The sequence below is a fragment of the Strongylocentrotus purpuratus genome, unplaced genomic scaffold, assembly GCF_000002235.5.
Source record: "Strongylocentrotus purpuratus isolate Spur 01 unplaced genomic scaffold, Spur_5.0 spur5_scaffold_18, whole genome shotgun sequence".
Lineage (NCBI taxonomy): Eukaryota > Metazoa > Echinodermata > Echinoidea > Camarodonta > Strongylocentrotidae > Strongylocentrotus > Strongylocentrotus purpuratus.
In genome coordinates, this window is record NW_022145603.1 from 32930367 (window position 1) to 32955837 (window position 25471).

Here is a 25471-nt window from a genome sequence, read left to right on the forward strand (position 1 = left end):
CAGGATGATCTGGCAGTGGGGGCACAAGTCTGCAAATTCTCTTACAAGCAAGAAAAAATTGAATGGGGGGGGGGGGGAAAGGGTCATTATCTTTAAGTTATGCTCATTATTTTCTATTTTTCTGCCTTTTGTCGGGGAAAGGGAGTGTCTAGGAGCACATGCCCATACCCCCCCCCCCCCCCCCCCCACCCGGCCCCTGGATCTGCCACTGACGTCTATCTAGTGATCATGCATGACGATATGTAGCGATTTATTTATCTTTACCTGCTTTAAACCTGTTCCCTTAAGCTATCCTGGGTCAAAGTCCAGAGTACAAGCCAGACAAGTGGAATTACATTTATTTCATTTCATTTGTTTTCTTTTCTTCAATAGCGAGTCTGGAATGCTAACATAGGTAATATTTATGGAGTGTTCCAACGTTTAGACACTTTACAAAGAACCAAGTTTGATCTCACGATGAGAGTCACAAGATTTATCTTTTTCATTTCAAAATGATATTTTTGTCGTCATTAAACGAATTGTAAACGCAAGAGGGCCTTATTTATTGATTTTTTTTTCTTAAATGAAAAATAAAATCTCCAAAACAAAAAAACTCCAAGAGAAAGCAGTAGTAAATGATGTAATGTATTGCAAAGTCATTAATCTGGCATGACCTGTGCCTTTTCTCCACTGTATTGTTTTTTGTATTCTTTGTTGATTATAACTATTAAAGTGATATAGAAAAGAGCAGGGTTTACCTCAATCTATAAATATTAATTATTACAACTCTGAGAAGTAAAACAGATTTCCCAGGATACATCTGAAACACTTAATATGCTGAGAGCCAGAAGGGCATTCATTTTGTGTAAAATATAAATGAGACGACGCCCCCTGGCTCCAGGCAATAATTATACAAACAGGACACTTCAGTATACATGTATAAAATAGAAAACAAACAATAGAACAAACAAAACAAAAAAAGGCAAATTATATTTTAAAAACATTTGTACAAGCAGAATGTATTTATTGTTTGATTTTTTTCCTCACATTATTGACATGGTCACCAAGAGCAATATTGTAAAAACAATTCCTCATTTTGATTAATCCAAGAAAATGACATTTATAAATAATCTAATTTAAAGACACCTTCCATGCCCCCCTCTCTGACCCTTTGTCATACTTTACCATGACACTGTGATAACGTAGTACATTTCTAATTAAACATTCATTTGGTCTTTCTTCAGCAAACACTACTCACGCCACATTACCAAAGGTTCTTGCAATTTAAAAAAGCCTTGGTCAGACATGACAAAGCAAACCACCTCCCCCCAAAAAATAGAAAAGATATCTTAAAAAACGATTGAAAACAGTGACAATATAACATTATAAAAGCATAGTACACATCAAATGTCTGTCTGTAAAGAATGAGTGCTACGCTTTTAAAACACCAGACTTTAATACGCATTCAAGAAAAGGATTCAGATTCCTGTAAGTTTCATGCTGTGATCATATAATGGAATCACAACTGACACAAAAATAAGTCTTTTCAATTCTTTCTTGCATGCCATGAAAATTGATGTTCTGAACAATTCAAGACATTCATGTCCCTCAAGTTTTCAGTTATACAGTATTTCTTGGTTTTGTTTGTTTAATCATTTACATTTCCAGAAAATTTATTTCTCTTTTAAATACTTTCCAGGTAAATGCTTTTGAAAAAAAATTCTTCAGATTAAATGATTATCTGCCCCATTCAGACACGACATGGTGGAGTGCCTCAAAATAATGCAGCTACAAAGTAAAAATTTAAAAATGGGAGAGAAATTATCATGGAGGAAACACTTGGTCTGTAGTCTTTATTTTTAAATAATCTATCATAATAAAAAGTACAAAAGAACAACAAAAACACTTAGAATTGTCTCAAACATTCATAAATAGCAATATACCCTACCTCTTTCTACAGCCTGATCCACATTTCATACATAACAGTAACTGTAACTATATTCAGGATTAAAAGCCCTACTATTTTTTTTTGAGGGCGGGGGTAATTGTGAAAGTTCTCTTTTCACCCAACCAAAGGCCACCTCTCCAATATCTTGCCAGTATTTTCTTCTGAAGTAGATTAATACACAATTATGCAACATTTCATGAAGAAAAAGAAAACAAATAGTAGGGCTTCTAGTTATATCTGTAGTTATTTTAAATATGGGCCTACCATGTGGTGTGAGAATCAGTAACCTATATTTCAAGAATAGAACACAAATGAAGATGGGACGTAGATTGGCATTCATGTTTCCAAACTCCTATAAAGATCAGTCGTTAGTGCTTTGCAAGAAATGTTTAACACATGGACGACATTTCCAACCATCAGAGGAGACACTGATAAAAACTTTAACAAGATTTGATATTCCTACAAAAGTGCTGATAACGAATTACAGTGTAGTTTAACATTCTATCATTTAAATAACAAAATAACAAAATACTTCCCTCTTTGTCATTTTTTGCATTTTACATAGTAAACATTGCAAGATTATTTTATTTAAAACTTCACCAGTCTGTTTCTCTGGTTCTTCTATAGTAGTTTGTTATCAAAGTTGGGTTCCCCGTTGAAGTTGTGGAGAAATACAAAGAGGAACAGATCATTTTCAATCGGATCACAGCTACAAGACTACAATAATGGCACACCAAGTTGAAAGAGGGGTATAAGAGAGAGAGAGAGAGGGAGAGAGAGAGAGAGAGTGCCAGGGGTGTTTTAGAATACTTGTACCTCAAGCATGTGTGTGCTTATACACAGCCACTCTGTCTAAACATTAATGATTCTAATAACATTGAAAAATCATCCCATTTCTATACTCTTGAACACATATGAAGATGGGACGTAGATTGGCATTCATGTTTCCAAACTCCTATAAAGATCAGTCTTTAGTGCCTGGCGAGAAATGTTGAACACATGGATGACATTTTCAACCGTCAAGGCTGACATCCTTGCAGTAGTGACCAATTCATACTTAGAGCATGACTAGTGAATTGCAGTAGATGTGACGATTGTCAAACGACAGCTATGATACATGCATGCATCACAGGCACATCTCTGATTAATAACATAAGATGAAGTCTGCAAATGATGTCATACCATCACAAGAACTGGGGTATTCCCCTGGCTCTAAGCATAGACCTGCAGTAGTGACCAATTCACACTTAGAGTATGACTAGTGAATTGCAGTAGATGTGACGATTGTAAAACCACAGATGTGATACATGCATGCATCACTGGCACATCTCTGATTAATAACATAAGATGAAGACTGCAAATGAAGTCATACCATCACGAGAACTGGGGTATTCCCCTGGCTTTAAGAATAGACCTATAGCAGGGCCCGATATCAACCAGGCTGTGGTAAACTAGATGGATCCCATACTCTCTTCAGTCACATGTCACTAAATGAAGAGGGGTGCATGCACTCGTAGTAGGGACTTTTAGATTTGCACGACGGAGAACGTGGACTGCCCTTTTAAGGCAATGTGACGTCACTGCCAGTGCCTTAAAAGAACGCCACATTGCCTTAAAAGGGCAGTCCACGTTCTGCCTCGTGTAAATCTAAGTCCCTAATAGTTTGCTGTGGATGACCCTCGAGACAGAGACCTCAGTGTTGAGCCAAGCCAATCAGCATCCATGAGTAGCTTTAAAATACAGAAGAGATTCCTGTGAATGGTGATCTAACTACAGTCAAACCTGTCTATAGCGACCGCCCAAGGGAACACAAACAGTGGTCTTTGTAGACAGGTTCCTTTAGTACATGTTTCAGTGAGAAACCATTTTCAAGGGTAGCAAAAAATGTGGTCCTTGTAGACAAGTAGTCCTTGTAGACAGGTGGCATTGTAGACAGGTGGTCACTAAAGCAGGTTTGGCTGTACATACTAGCGATTAGAGTTCAGTGTATATACATCTAGCCTTCTATGAGGTTAATCCCCTAGTAGTATCGACCCCTTCCTCGTCCTCTGGTGCGTCCGTAGCCTCCTCGTCCCTGCTGGTTCTGGTAGCCCTGCATGCCTCCTATTTAAAATAAAAACAACAACAGACAAAATATTTAAGGTAAAGACTGGTAGTGGTAAAATTGCGGTTCAAGGGTTTTGGGTGCAAAATAGTCATTCAATATTGTTTAAATGTTGCCTTCAGAGGTTTAGATGGCAATAATTAAAACCTAAATTTGCACACACAAAAAACAGGAATATATCCCCAAATGTTCAATGCAGGACTATCTGATCATGTATTAACTGTACATACAAGGAACTCAAGGTACTGTGCATTGTGAATACAAAACCAGCTGGCCTTGCACAGCTAAGGTACGCTTGAACATTACAGCAGAACATTCTTTAAAAGAGACATACGCTGGCATAATTTAGGTTTTAAATCAAAGCGGGAAAAGGAGGGACAAGGGAATGTTCAGGAATGATGTGATAAAGTAAAGAAATTATCATTTTTGAGTTGTGGTCAACCAAACAGAAACTGGCAACTCGATGATTATCAAGATCGTTAATAGTATATGAAAAGTAGACGGGTGGATACTCACAACTCTACCTAAACAAACATAACAATATAGTGGCTCACAAAAAGAGGAACCAAATATTCATCCATTTGACAAAGGTTTTCATTCTCACTTTGTCTTCCCTTTCCCCCTACCAATCCCTCACCCTCATGGATACATTCACATCACTTTATTTTAATTTGACTATTTCTTTTTCATTAAATTTCTTTCGTATTTCCCCCAAAGTCACAAATATTTCTCTACAGTTCCACATACATGATTTGCTGTTGGTACCAAATCTGCTACAGTCCCATATATATGCTATTTTGTTATGCATCAAAGTACACCTGACTCACCGTAGTTATCTCCATAGTTAGCATCACCGCCTCCAGGAGCTGAGCCTGCCTTCTGACTGTACTTGCCACCAGGGGGTGCATACATACCCCTGTTACTCCTCTTCTGCCCCCCTCCACCACCCCTATTCTGCCCCCCTCCACCACCCCTATTTTGGCTCTTCTTCTTGGCTGGGGCAACTCCCTCGGGGAACGAGATGGGGGTGATGTTGCTCCTCTTTTGTCTGATGAAACAGGAAGGAGGAACGCAAAGAGCACATTACAAAACACATCATACTTGTAATTAAGGTGTATTTGTTCTTATGGATGAGTCATGAGATGATTTGTTTTAGAGCAAGGAAAAAAGGACAAATCAATAATTTATAATAAAATCAAGTGCTGTTTACTGGGTAAGCTTATTACCTTTATAGGCTTATCGACTGTTACAGGTCTTAAGGCATTTAGAATGAAACCTCATCTGCTGCTTTAGATGACCTTCCTTCCACTTCATAATGCGTTCTTTGTTATGTACATTAGCATTCGTATCACCTAATTTGTCAAGTGACAAATCAAAGTCTAGTTTAATTTAATTTTTGATTAAGGAACTTTACATAACTATCTTGATCTAAGGAGACAAGAACCAGCGAACGAGGTAATGGTTATCAAACTTTGCAAGTAAATGGCATCGTATGATTGGCTGCGCACGGGTCATGGTTTGAGATATCAATGTTTGCACTAACAACCCTTAAATGGTTCTCAACCAGACAAGTAGGCCGCCACTCTGTGAATTGTTTATCTATATATATTTATATATAGAGATATATATTTTAAAACAAATTATGTTGATATATTTACTTCATATATTTTTTTTCTTCATTTGGAAGAATCTTCACGTGGATTTTAAAGATAATTAACAACAACATTATTTTGAAAAGGTCTATGTCGACATATTTGTTTGTACACCTAAAATACTAATGGCCCTGGCTCGGTTGTCGCATAGCTGGTAGAAGAGAGATAGTTCTGTCACGAGCTTGTCACAAGTATTTTCTTACCCTGCTAGCTATGGAATTTGTCGACATCTGCGCTAAGGTGGCCTTCATAGGCTTAGTGATTGGTAAAGGCCTTAACGCATTAACAAAAAAAAATCATCTGCTGCTTTAGTCTAGATGATTTTTCTTCCGATTTATAATGAAGACGTATTATGGCCAACTCAGCACAACAGTATTAAACACAGTCATGATATAAAATCTACTGTGTGACGTTGTCAATATCAATATTTAACCATACACAAACTTGAAATTGATAAGTGATATCAGGAATAATTATTTTAATTTGCACTATGTTCATGATTTGAAATATGTAACTAGTGGCACTGACACCCCGTTGATGTTTATCATACTCAGACACGTCATGCACGTATAGGCCGTTACTATCTGAAACCTCTTGTTATTTTCCGAAATTGTTTTAAGACAAGGAGTACGGACATGTTTCTTCTATGTGGATTAGTCTCGGGACAAGAAACAATTTTGGATTATTTCATAGGCAGTAAAGTCAGCAGGTAAATGCAAGGTAAGCCTCTAGGTTACCTAGACGAAAGTATGTGTATGTACAATAATCTGTTTTCTGTATAAATGAGATGAAAATGATTAGAAGGCCAATCCGACCGAGGAAAACCGATTACAGGCGAATACTCGGAAATAATAACTATATATGTGACCCGCTACGGCAAAACCCGACGCTTCTCGGCAAATCCCATTGTGTTGTAGGCCCGTTTGAACATGAAATTTCGAATTTAGGGATCAACTGAGATTTTTGCATGGTCAGAAAGTCTATTTTTTATAAATTGATTTAGAGAAAAAATGAACTCAAAAGACGATCTAGAAGTATTTTTAATTATATTTTGTATCTAATCATGTGCTCCATTGTCCAGTGAAATTAGTTGAAACAATGCGGTCAAAAGAGGGGAAAGTTCGCGATTCATCGCTTGTTGTTTTCCCTCTCAGTTTATCATGTTTGAGTCGATCCCTGACGTACTTGGTACGAAAATAACGAGAAAGGATCGGTTATTCCAAATATGGTTATATTGGGCGGTCCTAAATAAAATTGCCCAATGAAAAATGCCATAAAAGATGACATCATTTCGATAAGCTGTCAAGCAGGCCGTAAACAAAAGCCCGTTGCCAGCCACGTGATCCAAATCCAGACACTTGATTCGCCAATATTCGCACATGACGTCATTGCCTTGTTGTTGTGATTGTTCAGCGGTCAAATTCTCGCATCGAAACACCAGCTTTTTCTTCGAAAACTTGTTCAGAAGTTTGTTTTTAATGAGCTAGAGTTTCATATATCAAGTGAAATACGTGTATTCGTCGAGTGGCTAGTACAATGTCGAGGAAAAAGAGGAATTTAACGGATAAAACCGTCGCTTCTTTGTTGAATGATGCATCGGCGTGCGGTATGGACGTGCATGGCTTGACCGAACACTTGGCTGACTACTTCGCGAACCCGACCGAGCCCCTGGCCGCGGGCGAGAGAGGAACTCCTTCTTCTCCTAGGCCTAGCTCCGACTCTGAATCTGGTAGGTTTATTAATATTATCATTATTAAAAAGGTAATCAAGTTACTTAATTAGGTCTACGCCCATATTATTTATTAAAGACTTGTTTCGAGAAAAAAATGTTCGAGCAACAAAAGCTAGATTACTTTATTTTAAGTGCACTAATTAAAATTTATAATTAAATTAGATTATGATTTATGAAGCTTCTCATACCGATAAAAAAAATCTCTGCGGAGTCTAGACTTCTTGTTGATATTAGTTTTTGAATCTCTATTTTATAATTGTACTTAACAGAGTCTGATGAGTTCGAGGAGGCAGGTCCAGGACCAGCAGAGCCTTGTGAAAGCCGCGATGAAAGCGGCGATGAAAGCGGCGATGAAAGCGATTGGGTCGATGAGGCAGAGGAGCCTATGGATTTGTCAAGTGACAATGAAAGCGTCATACGGAGACCGGGTCCTGTCATTGATGACGTGGAGGAGGAGGCGGCAGCGGCTACAAATCTGGCCCAACAAATAGATCTTGATCTGGAACCGCTGAAGGATCGCGTGAATAAATGCAACTGCCGTATCTTCAATGGAAGACGCTGTATAGAACAATTCTCTGTAGCCGAACAAGAGTCCATAAGGTATGATTGGATCTGTCACTATTTACTCCTATTTCTTTAAAATAATGTCTAAGGACTGGATGTTTATGTACAAGCTGCAGTTTAATGCAAAATATAGTTACATTTATTCTAAGCTAATTAGATTTTCTCCTTTTTTGCAGCATTAATCAGTAGACCCTGAATATGTATGCTTTTATAAAATACTTCACCACTAAACTGCAGTCTACTGGTATCTTATGAAGAAAAAAATACAACAAGTTGGACATTTGGTTTTCTTATTATCATTATTATCATTGGAAGTAGATACTAGTAGCATTATTATTTTTCATTTCTATTTTGCCATTTCAGATATTCAACCAATGAGCTCACGGAGTTCGAAAAGGATTTACTTCTCCTGGGTATCATTTCGTCTTCCATCAATGATGGAAATATGACCCAGGGGAAGAAATCTAAGCCAACGGAGAGGAAAAACACAAGGATGCGGAATTTTTGCTATGGGCAGAAACGGATCTGTAGATATACGTTTTTCTACTTGATGGAGATTGGGCCACAGAAGTTTACGAATCTCAAGAAGTGGTATGCCAGCAATGGACTCATCCCAAGGAGAAAGAAGTCAGGTGAGGTGGTTTTCTTATCCTTTCACAGATGATGAAATTTATAATGAAGTTAACATTATTTTAATTACATTTATATTGAATTATTATTATCTTCAGGTGTGACTTCATAATAATTTGTATTATCATTTTGTGATGCATTTAGTCATAGTAAATCTACCAAAGGTTAATTGCGATGGTTTTTTTGACAGTTATTTTCACTACAACTGGACTCAAAACTTGACATCTAATCCCTCTACTTACTGTTTCAATCTATTCCGACACAATACTGATCATAATAAATCTTACTTTTGTTCAATATTTGTTCATTGTTTTCCAGGAGGACGGAGAGGCAAGAAACTTCTCAAGCTAGAGCAGGTAGAGGCGGTCGTCAAATTTATTTTGAATTTCACCGCAGAACACTGCATTCACCTACCAGGCAGGATACCAGGGTTCAAATCGGCTGATGTGAAACTGCTGCCGTCCTACGTCACCAAGGCGCATCTGTGGAGGCTCTACAGAGATGCTGCTCCAGAGCATGGACCCGTAGCTGAGTCTACCTTCCGAAAGCTGTGGAGCGACCTTCTCTCCTATGTGGTTGTTGCCAAGCCGGCCACGGATCTCTGCTGGACATGTCAGCAGAACAACAACCTTATCACCAGACAGGTGTGTGTTGGCTAAATACCGATTGTTTTAAATTTCATTTTGTTTTACGCTGCTCCCCCCAATTCTAAGCTTGATGCATATCAGCACTTAACATCAGCACTAAATTATCGGTGTTTGGCCACTGCCATATGTTTCTATTTGTAAAGGTTTTTGTTAGATTGACATTAACAATGTCTATCCTATGTACATACTATTGATCTCTTCGGCTGTGAATTTTGTATGAAACGAGATAACTCAAAAGATTCAAAACTGTACATCATTAATTCTTGGGCACTAATGCATAATAGTTCATTATTAGTGTAGTCACTAGTCAGATTGCATTTTTTATGGGATTCGTTATTGTTTTTTCTTTACGTTGATAATGAAAGAATATAATTATTTTATATCTGATACTGATTGACTGAAATTGATATTTTTGCATTATTAATCTCTATCTCAAGAAGACAATAGTTCTGTCAAATTGTCTCAACTGTTACTTTATTGTACATTCCTTAATGTACCAGGATATTTTTTACAATACATGTATTATAGGTTATCTGTTGTCGAGTGACTTATAAGTTTTTTTTTGTTTTTTGTTTAATCTCAAATAGCCTTGATTACGACTAATGCTTTTTATCATAGCTTTTATTAAATATGACAAAATATAAATCATTTTGAACTCGCTTCTTGTGTTCCAGTAATTATCATTTAAAAAACAGATTCTGTCGGGTTTCAAGTTCAACGCAATTTGTTATTTCACTTTATTGCAATCTTTTTTTTAATATATTTAAAAAAAAAATCATTTTTATTACATCTGGTTTTGTAATAGGCCTATTATTAAGCATAAATTTTAAGAAAATGCATTATTACATTTTATTATTGCAACATTGATGTAACCTGCTATTATTTTGTGTACGAGAACAATTTTGTACTGATGAAACATAATAAACCGTGGAATCGTTTTCCCAGCAACTTTGCCTAGTATAACAAAAACTTTGAAATTCTTTTGTTTTCTATTGTTTTTAAAAATTATCATAACTTTATTAATATTTATTCAAATCTAATGGTTTTAACAGAAATGTAAGTTGGGTATGTGTCAAGTATGCCTGAAAAATTACAAGACTTTAGCTTGTTTGGTTGATGCCGTTGCTATGGAGTGAATGTGTGCATGTTTTTTGTGTGAAAATTGAACCAAATTCTTAACTTTAAACCTCAATATCTCATAATTAACTTCCGGTGATTGAAATCACAAAAATGACAATAACTTTGTCAAATTTGAATCAATTTCTTTAAATGAGGTATCATATTAAAGGTCATACCTTACTCTTTCCAATGACACCAAGAACTCAATTTTCATTTTTACCATGAAGTGTTGGGTTTTGCCATAGCAGGTCACATATGAACACATTGTTCATTGGGTGGTGGTGTGAACAAAAGGCACTAGGAAATTAATGCTGTTAATACATTTATTTTATATATTTCTCATTTGGAAGGATCTTTACCTGACTTATCCTACAAGGCTTTTGAAGATAATTTAACCATAACATTATTTTCCCAAAGTCAATGTCGACACTAGCTTGACTTTAACAGATTTCCCCCATTTTTCACGTACCCCCTTTTTTCACGTACCTATTTTAATCTTTTTACCATGCTTGTATTGAATTTATAGGAATTTTTTAAACAATTACAGCTGTATTTCTGGAAACTTGTGCAATGTGTTTATGGATTTTAGTTACAGAATCTAAGTCTTATTTTTGATATTGCTAGTTTTGTACATGTATATATTTAAAAGTGTTATCTATTGTGCCGAACATGTAAACATGAATATTCCAGCCATGGCTGTCCTTCATGTAAAATTGTATTTGTATGAACCATGTTTGTGCTATAATAAAAAAAAAATTTGAATTGAATTGAATTGAATGAACACTGAGTCGCATTAAATGTTGAACACGCTCTATTCACTAACCGTTATTCGCTGTTTCTTAGTATTTGCTTGTCCTCGGGTTTCCGAAATTGCGTCTGATTTGAGATGTAGACAGATTTTTCAAGATATAGGTGGTATCACTATAAAGGGTTATAGATGGAAGGGGCCCTTCCAAATAGCGGTGAGAAAATTCGTTTACAGTTACAAGTCCCTCATCTAATGTAGGCATAATCTAATTTCTAATGTACTTCATTAAAAAAAAAAATCTTAAATATAAAAGAATGTTATATAAGTACGTAATGTACATAGGCCTACTTTATTATGTCTGATTTGTGGATCAAAACATCAGATTAGAATAAAAAGTGGTACAAAATCGGCTCAATCCCCCCCCCCCCCCCCCCCCCCCCCCCCCGTTGTGCGAGCCGTATGAGTTACTGTCTGTGTATGGGGAATGTTGACAAATGTCAGTTTTATCAAAGAATGACCCATACCAGATCGTTGTTCCTGTCTAGAGAGAGACATTTGAGATAGCCAGTCGGAACACGCGCGTATCCAAAGTATTTTTTTTAAAAACTACTAGATATGAATTTTGTCAGCATTTTTGCTTGCGTATTCGCTTATTACCTTTATAGGCTTATCGACTGTTACAGGTCTTAAGGCATTTCGAATGTAACCTCATCTGCTGCTTTAGATGACCTTCCTTCCACTTCATAATGCGTTCTTCGTTATGTACATTATCATACGTATCACCTAATTTGTCAAGTGACAAATTAAAGTCTAGTTTAATTTAATTTTAATTAAGGAACTTTACATAACTATCTCAATCTAAGTATTTTTTTAAAAACTACTAGATATGAATTTTGTCAGCATTTTTGCTTGCGTATTCGCTTATTACCTTTATAGGCTTATCGACTGTTACAGGTCTTAAGGCATTTCGAATGTAACCTCATCTGCTGCTTTAGATGACCTTCCTTCCACTTCATAATGCGTTCTTCGTTATGTACATTATCATACGTATCACCTAATTTGTCAAGTGACAAATTAAAGTCTAGTTTAATTTAATTTTAATTAAGGAACTTTACATAACTATCTCAATCTAAGTATTTTTTTAAAAACTACTAGATATGAAATTTGTCAGCATTTTTGCTTGCGTATGCGCTTATTACCTTCACAGGCTCATCGACTGGTACACGTCTTAAAGGGATCCGGTAACTTTGTCTCAGATTCTGAAATAAAATTCTGGATTTAGCTCATGAAGCAATGATAATTATAAACCTTTATGTCAGTCAGGAACCCCATGACTTTTACAAGCTGATCGCCTGTCTGATTATCAAGATATTTATGATTGGAATTACAAATTTTGAAAACCGTTCACCTGACGGTTTTCATAACACTACAGTCTATTGGGGAAAACGAGTATGGTTTAACCGGTCACTCAAAGATTTTTACTTTTTTGAGGCACTTCTTGATCATTTTGAAAAAAATGATTAAAAGAAAAAAAAATGATTAAATGAAGCCCTAATTTTTTTTTAAGGGCTTCGATATTACACCATATCACAGACACTGATGACACGCAGGGCCGTGTATCTCAGATTTAACATTGTTAAACGATCCCTTTAAGGCATTTAGAATGAAACCTCATCTGCTGCTTTAGATGACCTTCCTTCCACTTCATAATGCGTTCTTTGTTATGTACATTAGCATACGTATCACCTAATTTGTCAAGTGACAAATTAAAGTCTAGTTTAATTTAATTTTAATTAAGGAACTTTACATAACTATCTCAATCTAAGAAGACACGAACAAACGAACGCGGTAATGGTTATCAAACTTTGCAAACAAATGGCATCGTATGATTGGCTGCGCACGGGTTATGGTTTGAGATATCAATATTGGCACTAACAACCCTTAAATGGTTATCAACCAGACAAGTAGGCCGCCACTCTGTGAATTGTTTATCTATATATATTCATATAATATAGATATATGTATTAAAACAAATTATGTATAGATATTCACTTCATATATTTTTTTTTCATTTGAAAGAATCTACACGTGGATTTTAAAGATAATCAACCGCAACATTATTTTGAAAAGGTCTTTGTCGACGTACTTGTTTGTATACCTAAAATAATAACGGCCGTGGCTCGGTTGTCGCATAGCTGGTAGAAGAGAGATAGTTCTGTCACGAGCTTGTCACAAGTATTGTCTTACCCTGCTAGCTATGGAATTTGTCGGCATCTGTGCTCGCGTATTGGCTAAGGTGGCCTTCATAGGCTTAACGATTGGTATAGGCCTTAACGCATTAACAAAAGGAAACCTCATCTGATTCTTTAGTGTAGATGATTCTTCTTCCGATTTATAATGAACACATATTATGGCCAACTCAGCACAACGGTAACACCGTCGTGATATAAAATCTACTATGAGACGTTGTCAATATCAATATTTAACCATATACAAACTTGAAATTGACAAGTGATATCAGTTAATAATTATTTTAATTTGCACTTTGGTCATGATTTGACATGTGTAACTAGTGGCACTGACATGCACCCCGTTGGTGTTTATCATACCCAGACACGTCATGCACGTAGGCCGTCACTATCTGAAACGTTTTGTTATTTTCCGAAATTGTACGGACAAGTCTTTTCTCTGTGGATTAGTCACGATACAAGAATCAATTTTGTGTTATTTCATAGGCAGTAAAGCCAACATGTGAATGCAAGGTAAGCCTCTACGTTACCTAGACGAAGGTATGTTTATGCACGAATAATCTGTTTTCTGTATAAATGAGATGAAAATGATTAGAAGGCCAATCAGACCGAGGAAAACCGATTACAGGCAAATACTCGTAAAATAATAACTATATATGAACACATCGTTCATTGCGTGGTGGTGTGAACAATAGGCACTAGGAAATTAATGCTGTTAATATATTTATTTCATATATTTCTCATCTGGAAGGATCTTTACCTGACTTATCCTACATGGCTTTTGAAGATAATTTAACCATAACATTATTTTCCAAAAGTCAATGTCGACACTAGGTTGACTTTAAAAAAATTCCCCCATTTTTCACATACCTCCTTTTTTCACGTACCTATTTTAATCTTTTTACCATGCTTGTATTGAATTTATAGGAAATTTTTAAACAATTACAGCTGTATTTCTGGAAACTTGTGCAATGTGTTTATGGATTTTAGTTACAGAATCTAAGTCTTAATTTGAGATTGCTAGTTTTTTACATGTATATATTTAAAAGTGTTATCTATTGTGCCGAACAAGTAAAAATGAATATTCCAGCCATGGCTGTCCTTCATGTAAAATTGTGTTTGTATGAACCATGTTTGTGCTATAATAAAAACCATTTTTGAATTGAATTGAATTGAATGAACACTGAGTTGCATTAAACGTTGAACACGCTCTATTCCCTCACCGTTATTCGCTGTTTCTGAGTATTTGCCTGCACCCGGGTTTCTGAAGTTGCGTCTTATTTGAGATGTAGACAGATTTGTTCAAGATATAGGTGGTATCGTTATAAAAGAATTGTATATAAGTACGAAATAAACATACTTTCTTATGTCTGATTTGTGAATCAGAAAATCAGATATAAATAAAAAGAGGTACAAAATCGGCTCAATATCCCCCCCCCCCTCCTCCCCACGTTGTGAGAGCCGTATGGGTTACCGTCTGTGTATGAGAAATGTTGACAAATGTCAGTTTTATCAAAGAATGGCCCATAGCAGATCGTTGTTTTTGTCTACACAGTTAAAATTTTTGTGAACAAGTTGTTTAAAAGTTTAAACAACTCTTGATTAACGGGTGACCTGATCTAAGAGTTGTTTAAAATGTTAAGCAACTCGAATTGTTTAAAGTTTAAACACTTAGTTGATCAACATTTTGAACAACTTGTTTAAAATCACAATTTAAACAACCGGTGTTGTTTAAAGACGGTTGTTTAAAACGGAGCTGTTGTTCAGTGGAGGTTGTTTACACCAACTGGGTTGTTTAAAGAAAGTTGTTTAAAAAGGAGCCGTTGTTCAGTGGGGGTTGTTTACACCAACTGGGTTGTTTAAAGAAAGTTGTTTAAAAAGGAGCTGTTGTTCAGTGGGGGTTGTTTACACCAACTGGGTTGTTTAAAGAAAGTTGTTTAAAATGGAGCTGTTGTTCAGTGGGGGTTGTTTAAACCAACTGGGTTGTTTAAAGAAAGTTGTTTAAAAAGGAGCTGTTGTTCAGTGGGGGTTGTTTACAACAAAAGGGTTGTATAAAGGGGTATAATTTGGGTTTGATACTCTGAATAAGTGCACCACTAATTCTGGGTCTCTATATAGGTATATGAAGACTAGGGTAATTCTGCAATTCATGAATTAGCGCCAAAACAGTGCCCATTTTGCATGAGCGCGCATGCACGCACGTATAAACTGCATATATAGGGATGCATGCAATCTCTATGGCAAGGAATTTAGCACACGTATAACCGAGTGCGCGATCAGTGCCGCACTGCATGACGCGACGATTTTAAGTCTACCTATATTCTGACATTTGCGTACAGATACCGAAAATTTTACCTGTGAACTTACGCTATAAGTTAAAAACTTCAAATTGGTTAATAGAAAAGTGATTTCAATTAAGCCATTGAATCCCCAGTCACTTAGAAGCGCGTCGGTAGCTTGGTCGGCCATGATGTGTGTTGTGTTGTGGGTTGGAAAGTAATAACTATTAAGCTGAATAAATGTAAGTATAGAGACAAACAAAATGGAGCCTGCAGAAACACGTGTGGTTGCTTTGGTAGTTTAATCCAGACTCAATGTCCATGTGCTTTTACATATGTATCAATCTGTGTAGTCAACAGAAGACCCTTGCATACACTTGCATTGTGTGTATGCATCTAATATGAATAACAATGAGCTGTGCCTTAACAGCTGCACTGCATTTCTAAGTGGCATGTCAATTTCAATTGCATGTTAGTTTCAAGGAACCTGTGAAATAAAGCCTTTAGCCAACACGCACTTTACTGGCACGAGACACATGACGTCATATGTAAACAACACTGTCTAAAAGCTCTCGTATAGTAAATATAGCAGTCATTAAATTTTAAACAACGAATGTTTAACAAAATTACTTCTGTTTCGAGCAACATTGTTTACAATTTGATCAACTGTTGTTTAAGATAGTGTACAACTGTAAGTGAACATCACTTTTTTAAACAGCGTTTTTACTGTGTAGAGAGAGACATTTGGGAGATATGAATTTTGTCAGCATTTTTGCTTGCGTATGCGCGTATTACCTTCACCGCCTCATCGACTGGTACAAGTCTTAAGGCATTTAGAATGTAACCTCATCTACTGCTTTAGATGACCTTCCTTCCACTTCATAATGCGTTCTTCATTATGTACATTAGCATACGTATCACCTAATTTGTCAAGTGACAAATTAAAGTCAAGTTTAATTTAATTTTAGTTAAGGAACTTTACATAACTATCTTGATCTAAGGAGACACGAACGAACGAACGAGGTAATTTTTTATCAAACTTTGCAAACAAATGGCATCGTATGATTGGCTGCACACGGGTCATGATTTTAAATATCAATAGTGGCATTTACAACCCTTAAATGGTTATCAACCAGACAAGTAGGCCGCCACTCTGAATTGTTTATCTATATATATTTATATATATAGATATATATATTAAAACAAATTATGTTAATATATTCACTTCATATTTTTTTTTCTTTATTTGGAAGAATCTTCACGTGGATTTTAAAGATAATTAACCACAACATTATTTTGAAAAGGTCTATGTCGACATACCTGTTTGTATACTTAAAATAATAATGGCCCTGGCTCGGTTGTCGCATAGCTGGTTGAAGAGAGATAGTTCTGTCATGAGCTTGTCACAAGTATTTTCTTACCCTACTAGCTACAGAATTTGTCGGCATCTGTGCTAAGGTGGCCTTCATAGGCTTAGTGATTGGTATAGGCTTTAACGCATTAAAAAGAGAAACCTCATCTGCTGCTTTAGTCTAGATTATTTTTCTTTTGATTTATAATGAACACATAATATGGCCAACTCAGCACAACGGTAACACCTTCATGAAATAAAATCAAATGTGTGACGTTGTCAATATCAATATTTAACCATAGACAAACTTGAAATTGATAAGTGATATGAGGAATAATTATTTTAATTTGAACTTTGGTCATGATTTGAAATATGTAACTAGTGGCACTGACACCCATCTGATGTTTATCATACCGAGACATGTCATGCACGTAGGCCGTCACTATCTGAAACGTCTTGTTAGTTTACGAAGTTTTCTTAATACAATTAGGAGTACGGACAAGTCTCTTCTCTGTGGATTAGTCACGGAACAAGAATCAATTTTGTATTATTTCATAGGCAGTAAAGCCAACAGGTGAATGCAAGGCAGGCTACTAGATCACCTAGACGAAGGTGTGTATATGTACAAATAATCTGTTTTCTGTTTAAATGAGATGAAAATGATTAGAAGGCCAATCCGACCGAGGAAAACTGATTACAGGCAAATACTCGGAAAAATAATAACTATATATGAACACTTTGTTCATTGTGTTTGGTTTGATTTGATAAGGTTTTATTCGAATATTCAACAATACAGCTGGAGGTTTATGCAAGTGAATTTACAAAGTAAAATTATTCCATAGACATATATATATAAGTATATGTTTTAACACTTTTAAATGAATCCAGATATAAACAATGCATAGTACATAAATCATAAATAATGAAAAAAATAATAATATTGTGTTCGGTTTGCACACTTGGATATGAAATAAATAGAAAATCAAAGGGTATACGATCAGATATATAGTTTGAGAGTCGGTGCAGGACATTTTGATAATGTATTAAGAGAAAAAATTATTATTGATCATTACAAAATTGAAAATAAATGATTAAACTGTAACATTTACATGAAGTATATATAAAACAATTAATCGATAAAATAAAATTCTTAAATATTGTTATGTATGATTTTTATAAATACGTGATATAAAACCCGGCTTGAAAACATAAAATTACATTTATTGAATTATATTTATTGAAATAACATTAATAATTATTGCATTGATCAACTTGCTTTATTTACCAAAGTTAAATTTAAAAAGTAAGATAATATACATTGTTCTTCTGAGTTGCATAGATTGGCAATGAGAATATCTGTTATAATAATTTATCGGATCAAAATTGCATTTAACTAAATTATATCTCTAAAAATTACATTTCTTTTCTCAAAATAAAATTTTTAAAAACTGCATTTTATCAAAGTTCTATTTATTAAAATCATATTTATAAAAAGTATATTCATAAAACTACATACAAATTTAAATAGAGGTTTAGGATTAAATAGCTAGAACTATATGAGGAGGTCGGGATTCCTATTTAGTAAACGAACAATTGATGGAATACTAAAATTGTAATATCTTGTGGTCCTGCATTTTGGTTCATGGAGAAGATGTGAGTTGCGTAACTGCCTTCCAGACAGTGATCGTCGGGTCTTTGGAAGAAAGTCACGATAGCGACATGACGTGAGAAGGTCACGTGCAAAAGAGAGGAGAAAACCTTCTCGTCGTGAGTGGAGAGAATCAAGACGGAGGTGATCCAAAGCCCCGCGGTAGGAGTCATACCCCCAAGGATGACTCGACACACCCTTTTCTGCACACGTTCAATGTCACAAATTGTGTGGTGGTGTGAACAAAAGGCACTAGGGGCCCCTCCAAATAGCGGTGATAAAATTCGTTTACAGTTACAAGTCCCTCATCTAATGTAGGCATAATCTAATTTCTAATGTACTTCATTAAAAAAAGTAATCTTAAATATAAAAGAATTTTATCTAAGTACGAAATATACATAGGCCTACTTTCTTATGTCTGATATGTGGATCAGAAAATCAGATTTGAATAAAAATCGGCTCAATCTTCCCCGTTGTGCGAGCCGTATGAGTTACCGTCTGTGTATGGGGAATGTTGACAAATGTCAGTTTTATCAAAGAATGACCGATACCAGATCGTTGTTTCTGTCTAGAGAGAGACCTATGACAGAGCCAGTCGGAAAACGCGCGTATCCAAAGTATAATGTAACAAAACTACTAGATATGAATTTTGCCAGCATTTTTGCTTGCGTATGCGCTTATTACCTGTATAGGCTTATCGACTGGTACAGGTCTTAAGGCATTTAGAATGAAACCTCATCTACTGCTTTAGATGACCTTCCTTCCACTTCATAATGCGTTCTTCGTTATGTAAATTAGCATACGTATCACCTAATTTGTCAAGTGACAAATTAAAGTCTAGTTTAATTTAATTTAAATTAAGGAACTTTACATAACTATCTTGATCTAAGGAGACACGAACGAATGAGGTAATGGTTATCAAACTTTGCAAACAAATGGCATCGTATGATTGGCTTGCGCACGGGTCATGATTTGAAATATCGACGGTGGCACTAACAACCCCTATATGGTTATCAACAAGACAAGTAGGCCGCCACTCTGTGAATTGTTTATCTATATATATTTATATAATTATATAGATATATATATTAAAACAAATTATGTTAATTTATTCACTTCATATTTTTTTTCTTCTTCATATTGAAGAATCTTCACGTGGATTTTAAAATTAATTAACCACAACATTATTTTGAAAAGGTCTTTGTCGACATACTTGTTTGTATACCTAAAATAATAATGGCCCTGGCTCGGCTGTCGCATAGCTGGTAGAAGAGAGACAGTTCTGTCACAAATATTTTCTTTGTCGGCATCTGTGATCGCGTATTGGCTAAGGTTCCCTTCATAGGCTTAACGATTGGTATAGGCCTTACCACATTAAAAAAAGAAACCTCATCTGCTGCTTTAGTCTAGATGATTTTTTCTTTCGATTTATAATGAACACATATTATGGCCAACTCATGATATACAATCTACTATGTGACGTTGTCAATATCAATATTTAACCATACACAAACTTGAAATTGATAAGTGATTGTCACGTGAGCGACTGTTTTTTAATTATTTACACTGCTACCTCATCAGAAAACCACACCAGAACACAATTGTATAAGTTTAAATAAAAGTTTAATATTCAGCCTACAAATCGTGGCGTCAAAAAATCATCAACAGCACATAAACAATTTAATGGAACATAACTTTATAACAGGGCAGCTTCCATCTCGTGAGTCCCTCCTGGTCCTTGTCGCTTGGCCAGTCTCTAGACTGCGTAGAATCCCCGTCGACTTGACAGCTTATCTCGATCTCCGTCGATGAATTCCCTGGTCGCTTGGCCAGTCTCTAGACTGCGTAGAATCCCCGACGTAAAAAGTCTTTCTCAAGAATAATGTTCCTCCCACTAATATAAATAAAAACTACCTCGTGCATTAAACGTCTGCACCGTAGCACTGACTTGAAGGGTTCTGCCCATTATTCTACAGCAACTTCCCTTTCCCCTTTCTTTGCCAGGTCCTTAACATTCAAAACCTCCTGGGTATGCAAGCTATTTCTATTTCTCTCTACAATCAATAGCCAACCCCAAATCATGCATAACAAAACCCCATATACTATACATGTTAAATGCAAATGTATGCAATAATGCATCCTACGCTTGGCTACCTCTATCTGACCCTTGAGTAGTACATTTCCTTTGAGTAGTACATTTCCCTCCTCGCCTGGAAAAAATTCCTTTCATGACAATATCCCTCACCTTAAGATATAACTAAGGGTACACGATTATATCACAAAATCATGAATTTTTTTTTCTTAGATATTATTTCTTTTCTCTCTTTTGTTTGTTTTACATATACAATTTTATACAACAAATAATCACAAGACATGTTGTGACAGTGGTCTTGTCTATCGACTGACAATATTGTCAAACTATTCATAGTACAACAAGCATAAAACTCCTATTTTATCATTGTGTAATTACTCTCATGAAGAGGAATATGAACAGTAATAAATCAACTTAAAACCTGTGAGTTATACATAATTTCAGCACTTTGCAAACTTTTGGAACAGCTTGATACAACATAAATGACAAATTTGTAATTGGATTTGTCTTTTTCTGTCTAATGAAACTTCGAGCAACATGTTTATCAACATTCTTGTATTTTTAACAATTAATATTCATACATGTATTAACGTTTTCTTTTCTATTGTCAGCACTCGAAAACTCAAATGACTTGATATGTTTATCAACAACTAGCAAGTGTCTCACAAAATGAGCAAGACAACTGAATTGATACGTACAGGCTTACATATTTACGCTTATACAATTTTCTACCTTAAGAAGTCCTAATTACATTAAAGTACACATACTCTACTTCTTAACTAAGCCCTATAACCGCGAAGACGAGTCGAGTCGGTAGACCGGGTTCCTGAAAGAAAAGAGATGATACTTTCAGTAGTTTTTGCAATAAAACCACACAATAGTCATAACAAATCTAATGATGTGTACAATGTAATAACTTCTTGGTTGTTAGATGTTTTGTTCTTGTCAATAGTATTATATCTTTAACAAAATAATAATACGGGTAATCCATTCTTGAATAGGATTAAAACAAACATCCATCACAACATCATAAATTACAGCAATCTGCTCATTAGGTCAGCAGCCTTATTTTCTGATCCTTTCACAGACACAAGACGGAACCTATGCTCTTGGAGACTTAGACTCCATCTCATAATGCGCTTGTTTGTCATCTTATTGGTTTGTATGTACAACAAGGGTTTATGATCAGTGTGAATTTCAAACTCCCTACCGTACAAAAAGTACTCGAACTTGCGGACAGCCCACACAATCGCCAAACATTCCTTTTCGACTGTGGAGTATCTAGTTTCCCTAGGCAACAACTTTTTGCTTGCATATGCAATAGGAAAATCTTCATCATCGCTCTCTTGCATGAGCACCGCGCCTAATCCGGTATCGGATGCGTCAACTTTCAACATGAACAGTTTGTCAAAATCGGGTAACCGTAAGACCGGAGGTTTCGCAAGACTTTCCTTAAGCTTAATGAAAGCTTCTTCTTCTTTCGGCCCCCATTCTACCTTCCCGGGGCTACCCTTACGAGTGAGATTCGTTAGCGGTAAGGCTACGTCGGCATACTCAGGAATATACTCCCTGTAGTATCCGGTCAAACCTAGAAACGAACGGACTTGTTTCTTAGTTTCTGGTCTAGGTGCTTCTACAGCCTTCTGAGTTAGTCTACTACTAGTGAGAATCGTTCCATTTCCTAGCTCGTGTCCTAAGAAGTCTATTGAACTAAACCCTATGAAACACTTCGAGGGACGCGCAGCCAAATTGGCCTCTCGCAACCTACACAAGACTATCTCTACTGTTTTGACATGCTCTTCCCACGTCTCCGTATGGACTAGAATGTCATCTATGTAATTCACTACGTTGGGAATGCTCTTCAAAACTCTCCTCATCATTCTAGTGAACTGCGCTCCTGCAGTCACTAAACCAAACGGCATGTATCTGAATTGGTATTGACCAACCGGTGTAAGGAATGCAGTTTTGGCTTTATCCGACTCTCTCATTGGTATTTGCCAATACCCTTTGGTAAGATCGATTTTACTGAAGTATTTACTCTTTGCAAGAGAGGCAAATAGATCTTGCTGGTTAGGCATTGGTTCGGGGTCGAATACGGTTATCTTGTTCAGGCGTCGGAAATCGATACAAAACCGGTTCGTACCATCCGGCTTTCTCACCATCACAATCGGATGTGCATAGGGAGAGTCTGACTGCTCGATTACCCCTAACTTCAACATCGACTCAACCTCTTTCCCTATCTCACTCTCTACAGCTTGAGGTACCCTATATGGAGGAGAACGAACAGGTTCGTCACTAGTCAAATGAATCTTGCATTCAGCCACTGAAGTTTTCTTAGGAACATCCGTGAAAACATCTTGATACTCACACAACAATTTCCTGACCTTAGCCTGGGATTCCTTACTCAATTTCTCATCAACCTGAACATGACTTACAAACTCCTTCTGTACAGAACATGGCATGTCAGGTAGACCTCTCAAACACTCATCGACCTTCTCAATTTCTACTTCTCCTTCTCCAACTTCTCCCTCACAAGCACCAACCTCAAAACAACTAGAAGCAATCTCTTCATCTCGTCTAACATATCGTGTAAGCAGATTGATATGACAAGTCTTCTCGACACCATTGACATCGACAACATAGTCATAGTCGTACTTGGTACCAACAACCTTAAATGGCCCCTGCCATTTGACAAGCAACTTGTTTTGAATAGTAGGTAACAATATCAAAACCTCATCTCCTACATTCAACTTTCGCTTCTTGGCCTTCCGGTCATAATAACCCTTGTACCTCTTCGCCGAAGACTTCAACGTCTCTTTCGCCAACTGCCATGACTCTACCAATCTCTTTCGCAAGTCAATCACATACTCATACTCGCTTTTCAACTCAGCTTCTATGTTCTCATTCGTCCACAACTCTCTCAAAATGTCCATGGGACCTCTCACATGTCTGCCATAGAGCAACTCGAATGGAGAAAACCCAAGGCTAGAACTGGGTGCTTCTCGCAGAGCAAATAGCAAAGCAGGTAAGTACCTATCCCACTGACGTGGCTCTTCCGAACAAAGACGCTTCAAAGCTGTCTTGACTACTGCGTTGTATCTTTCTACGAGACCATTACATATAGGATGGTATCTAGAGCTTGTTATTTGTTTAACAGACAATAACTGTGACACCTTTCTCATCAAGTCAGACACAAATTGTGTACCTAAGTCTGACATGACTTCGCATGGAACACCTACCCTACTGTATACGGTTACCAGCGCCTCGGCAACATCGATTGTTGATATTGATTTCAGAGGTATTGCCTCTACATACCTAGTTGCATAATCCACTATTGTTAAGATATGTGTATGTCCTCGCGCAGATGGGAGTAACGGACCCATCAGATCTATAGCAATGCGCTGAAACGGAACGCCAACCAACGGTAACCTACCCAGAGTAGTCTTGGGGACTCTCCCCTTATTGACAGTCTTCTGACACACATCACACGATCGACAAAAATTGGCAACATCCTCAGACATACCTGGCCAGAAAAACTGAGCTTTGACCTTTGACAATGTATTGTTAATGCCGAGATGACCACCAAACAACGAATCATGGGCTATGCGCATGACCTCTGACCTGTGTGCCTTAGGAACAGCAACCAACTTCGGACCAACTCCTATCCGGGAATCTTTCTTATCCCTATCCTGCCGATATAGGCAATTCTTTTCCACCACGAACAAGAATCTTGATTTAGACTCTGTATCATTCACCTTTTTCCATAAGGGTTGAAGTGAAAGATCATCCTTCTGCTCTCGCAAAAATTCTCCTGACTGCACAATCACACCAGAGTCTCTCACTTTTAAAGCTTGATTAGGTTTCGCTTTCAACTTCTTTTGTGCCCTAGTCTCAACAGCCATCGCTTCCTCCAAACTTGGAGGATCAACCTCCGAAACCGGAACCTCGACTTCCAAAACCGGAACATCAGAAACCGGAACCTCAACTTCCGAAACCGGGACTTCGACATCGGAATTTCTTACTGTATTCTCAACACGACAAGGCACCCATTGCAAGTCAGGATCTTTGGGCTCACGTGCCCCCTTTACATCATTACCGATAATGACGTCACACAGACAGTTCGGCATACACAATGCACTGATTTCTCCAGTGAAATAAGGACTATCAACCAACACCTTCGCCCTGGGAAAACGCCTTAGAGTACCATCGATCAGTCTAACTAACTGGACTACTCCCGTGAACTGATCGTCCATCATCAAACTCGTTCTAACCACACTTGTACTACACCCAGAGTCTCTCAATACGGACACGGGCGTACTCAGAGGAAACAATCTACCCGAAACCACTGGCATATCATTCAACATCGCTCCAACCTCATCATATGCCATACCAAGTGTTTCCACATCCAAATCACTCTCTGACTCAATCAATGGCACACCAACCAGAGCACAACCCGCAGAATTCTCGACATGCCCGAGAGATTTTGACTGACTATTGGGGTGCTTATTGTCTGAACGTAAAGTTCCTATCGACCCTGAATAATCTACCCCATTTGATGGCAAACCCGACACATCACGCTTCACACTCTCAGATGGAATAGTGTCCTCCACACTCATGGCTTGAGCAGAATGAGCTATGGGCATCATCGGACAATTCCGCTTGAAATGATTGGGGCTACCACACTTGTAACAGCCACGCTCTACTCCTGTACCACCACCACTACTACCAT

At 36.9% G+C, this 25471-nt stretch overlaps 1 protein-coding gene and 1 long non-coding RNA gene across 3 annotated transcripts; one reads left to right on the plus strand and one right to left on the minus strand.

The window, feature by feature from the left end:
* Positions 1–966: 966 nt before the first annotated feature.
* Positions 967–5074, minus strand: LOC115925579. The gene is made up of 2 exons (XR_004064826.1): positions 4859–5074; positions 967–4030 (listed from the first exon to the last, which is right to left on the minus strand). It is a non-coding gene; the product is annotated as an uncharacterized LOC115925579 (long non-coding RNA).
* Positions 5075–6545: 1471 nt separating this feature from the next.
* On the plus strand, positions 6546–10225 carry LOC115925580. Of its 2 annotated transcripts, XR_004064827.1 has the most exons (3): positions 6546–7412; positions 7685–8611; positions 8928–10225. XR_004064827.1 is itself a non-coding variant. In XM_030989722.1 (2 exons), the coding sequence occupies exons 1-2, from the start codon at positions 7220–7222 to the stop codon at positions 8053–8055; spliced, it is 564 nt and encodes a 187-aa protein (XP_030845582.1). In that variant the 5' UTR covers positions 6546–7219; the 3' UTR covers positions 8056–10225. The 2 variants fall into 2 exon arrangements, 1 of the variants encoding a protein (XP_030845582.1); XM_030989722.1 differs by having other exon boundaries at positions 7685–10225.
* Positions 10226–25471: the final 15246 nt, after the last annotated feature.

Excerpts from the sequence above, each read along its gene's own strand:
- LOC115925580 (XM_030989722.1), top strand. The coding sequence starts at position 7,220 with ATGTCGAGGAAAAAGAGGAATTTAACGGATAAAACCGTCGCTTCTTTG. Across the intron at positions 7,413-7,684 it reads TAGCTCCGACTCTGAATCTG|AGTCTGATGAGTTCGAGGAG; the intron begins GTAGGTTTATTA and ends TGTACTTAACAG.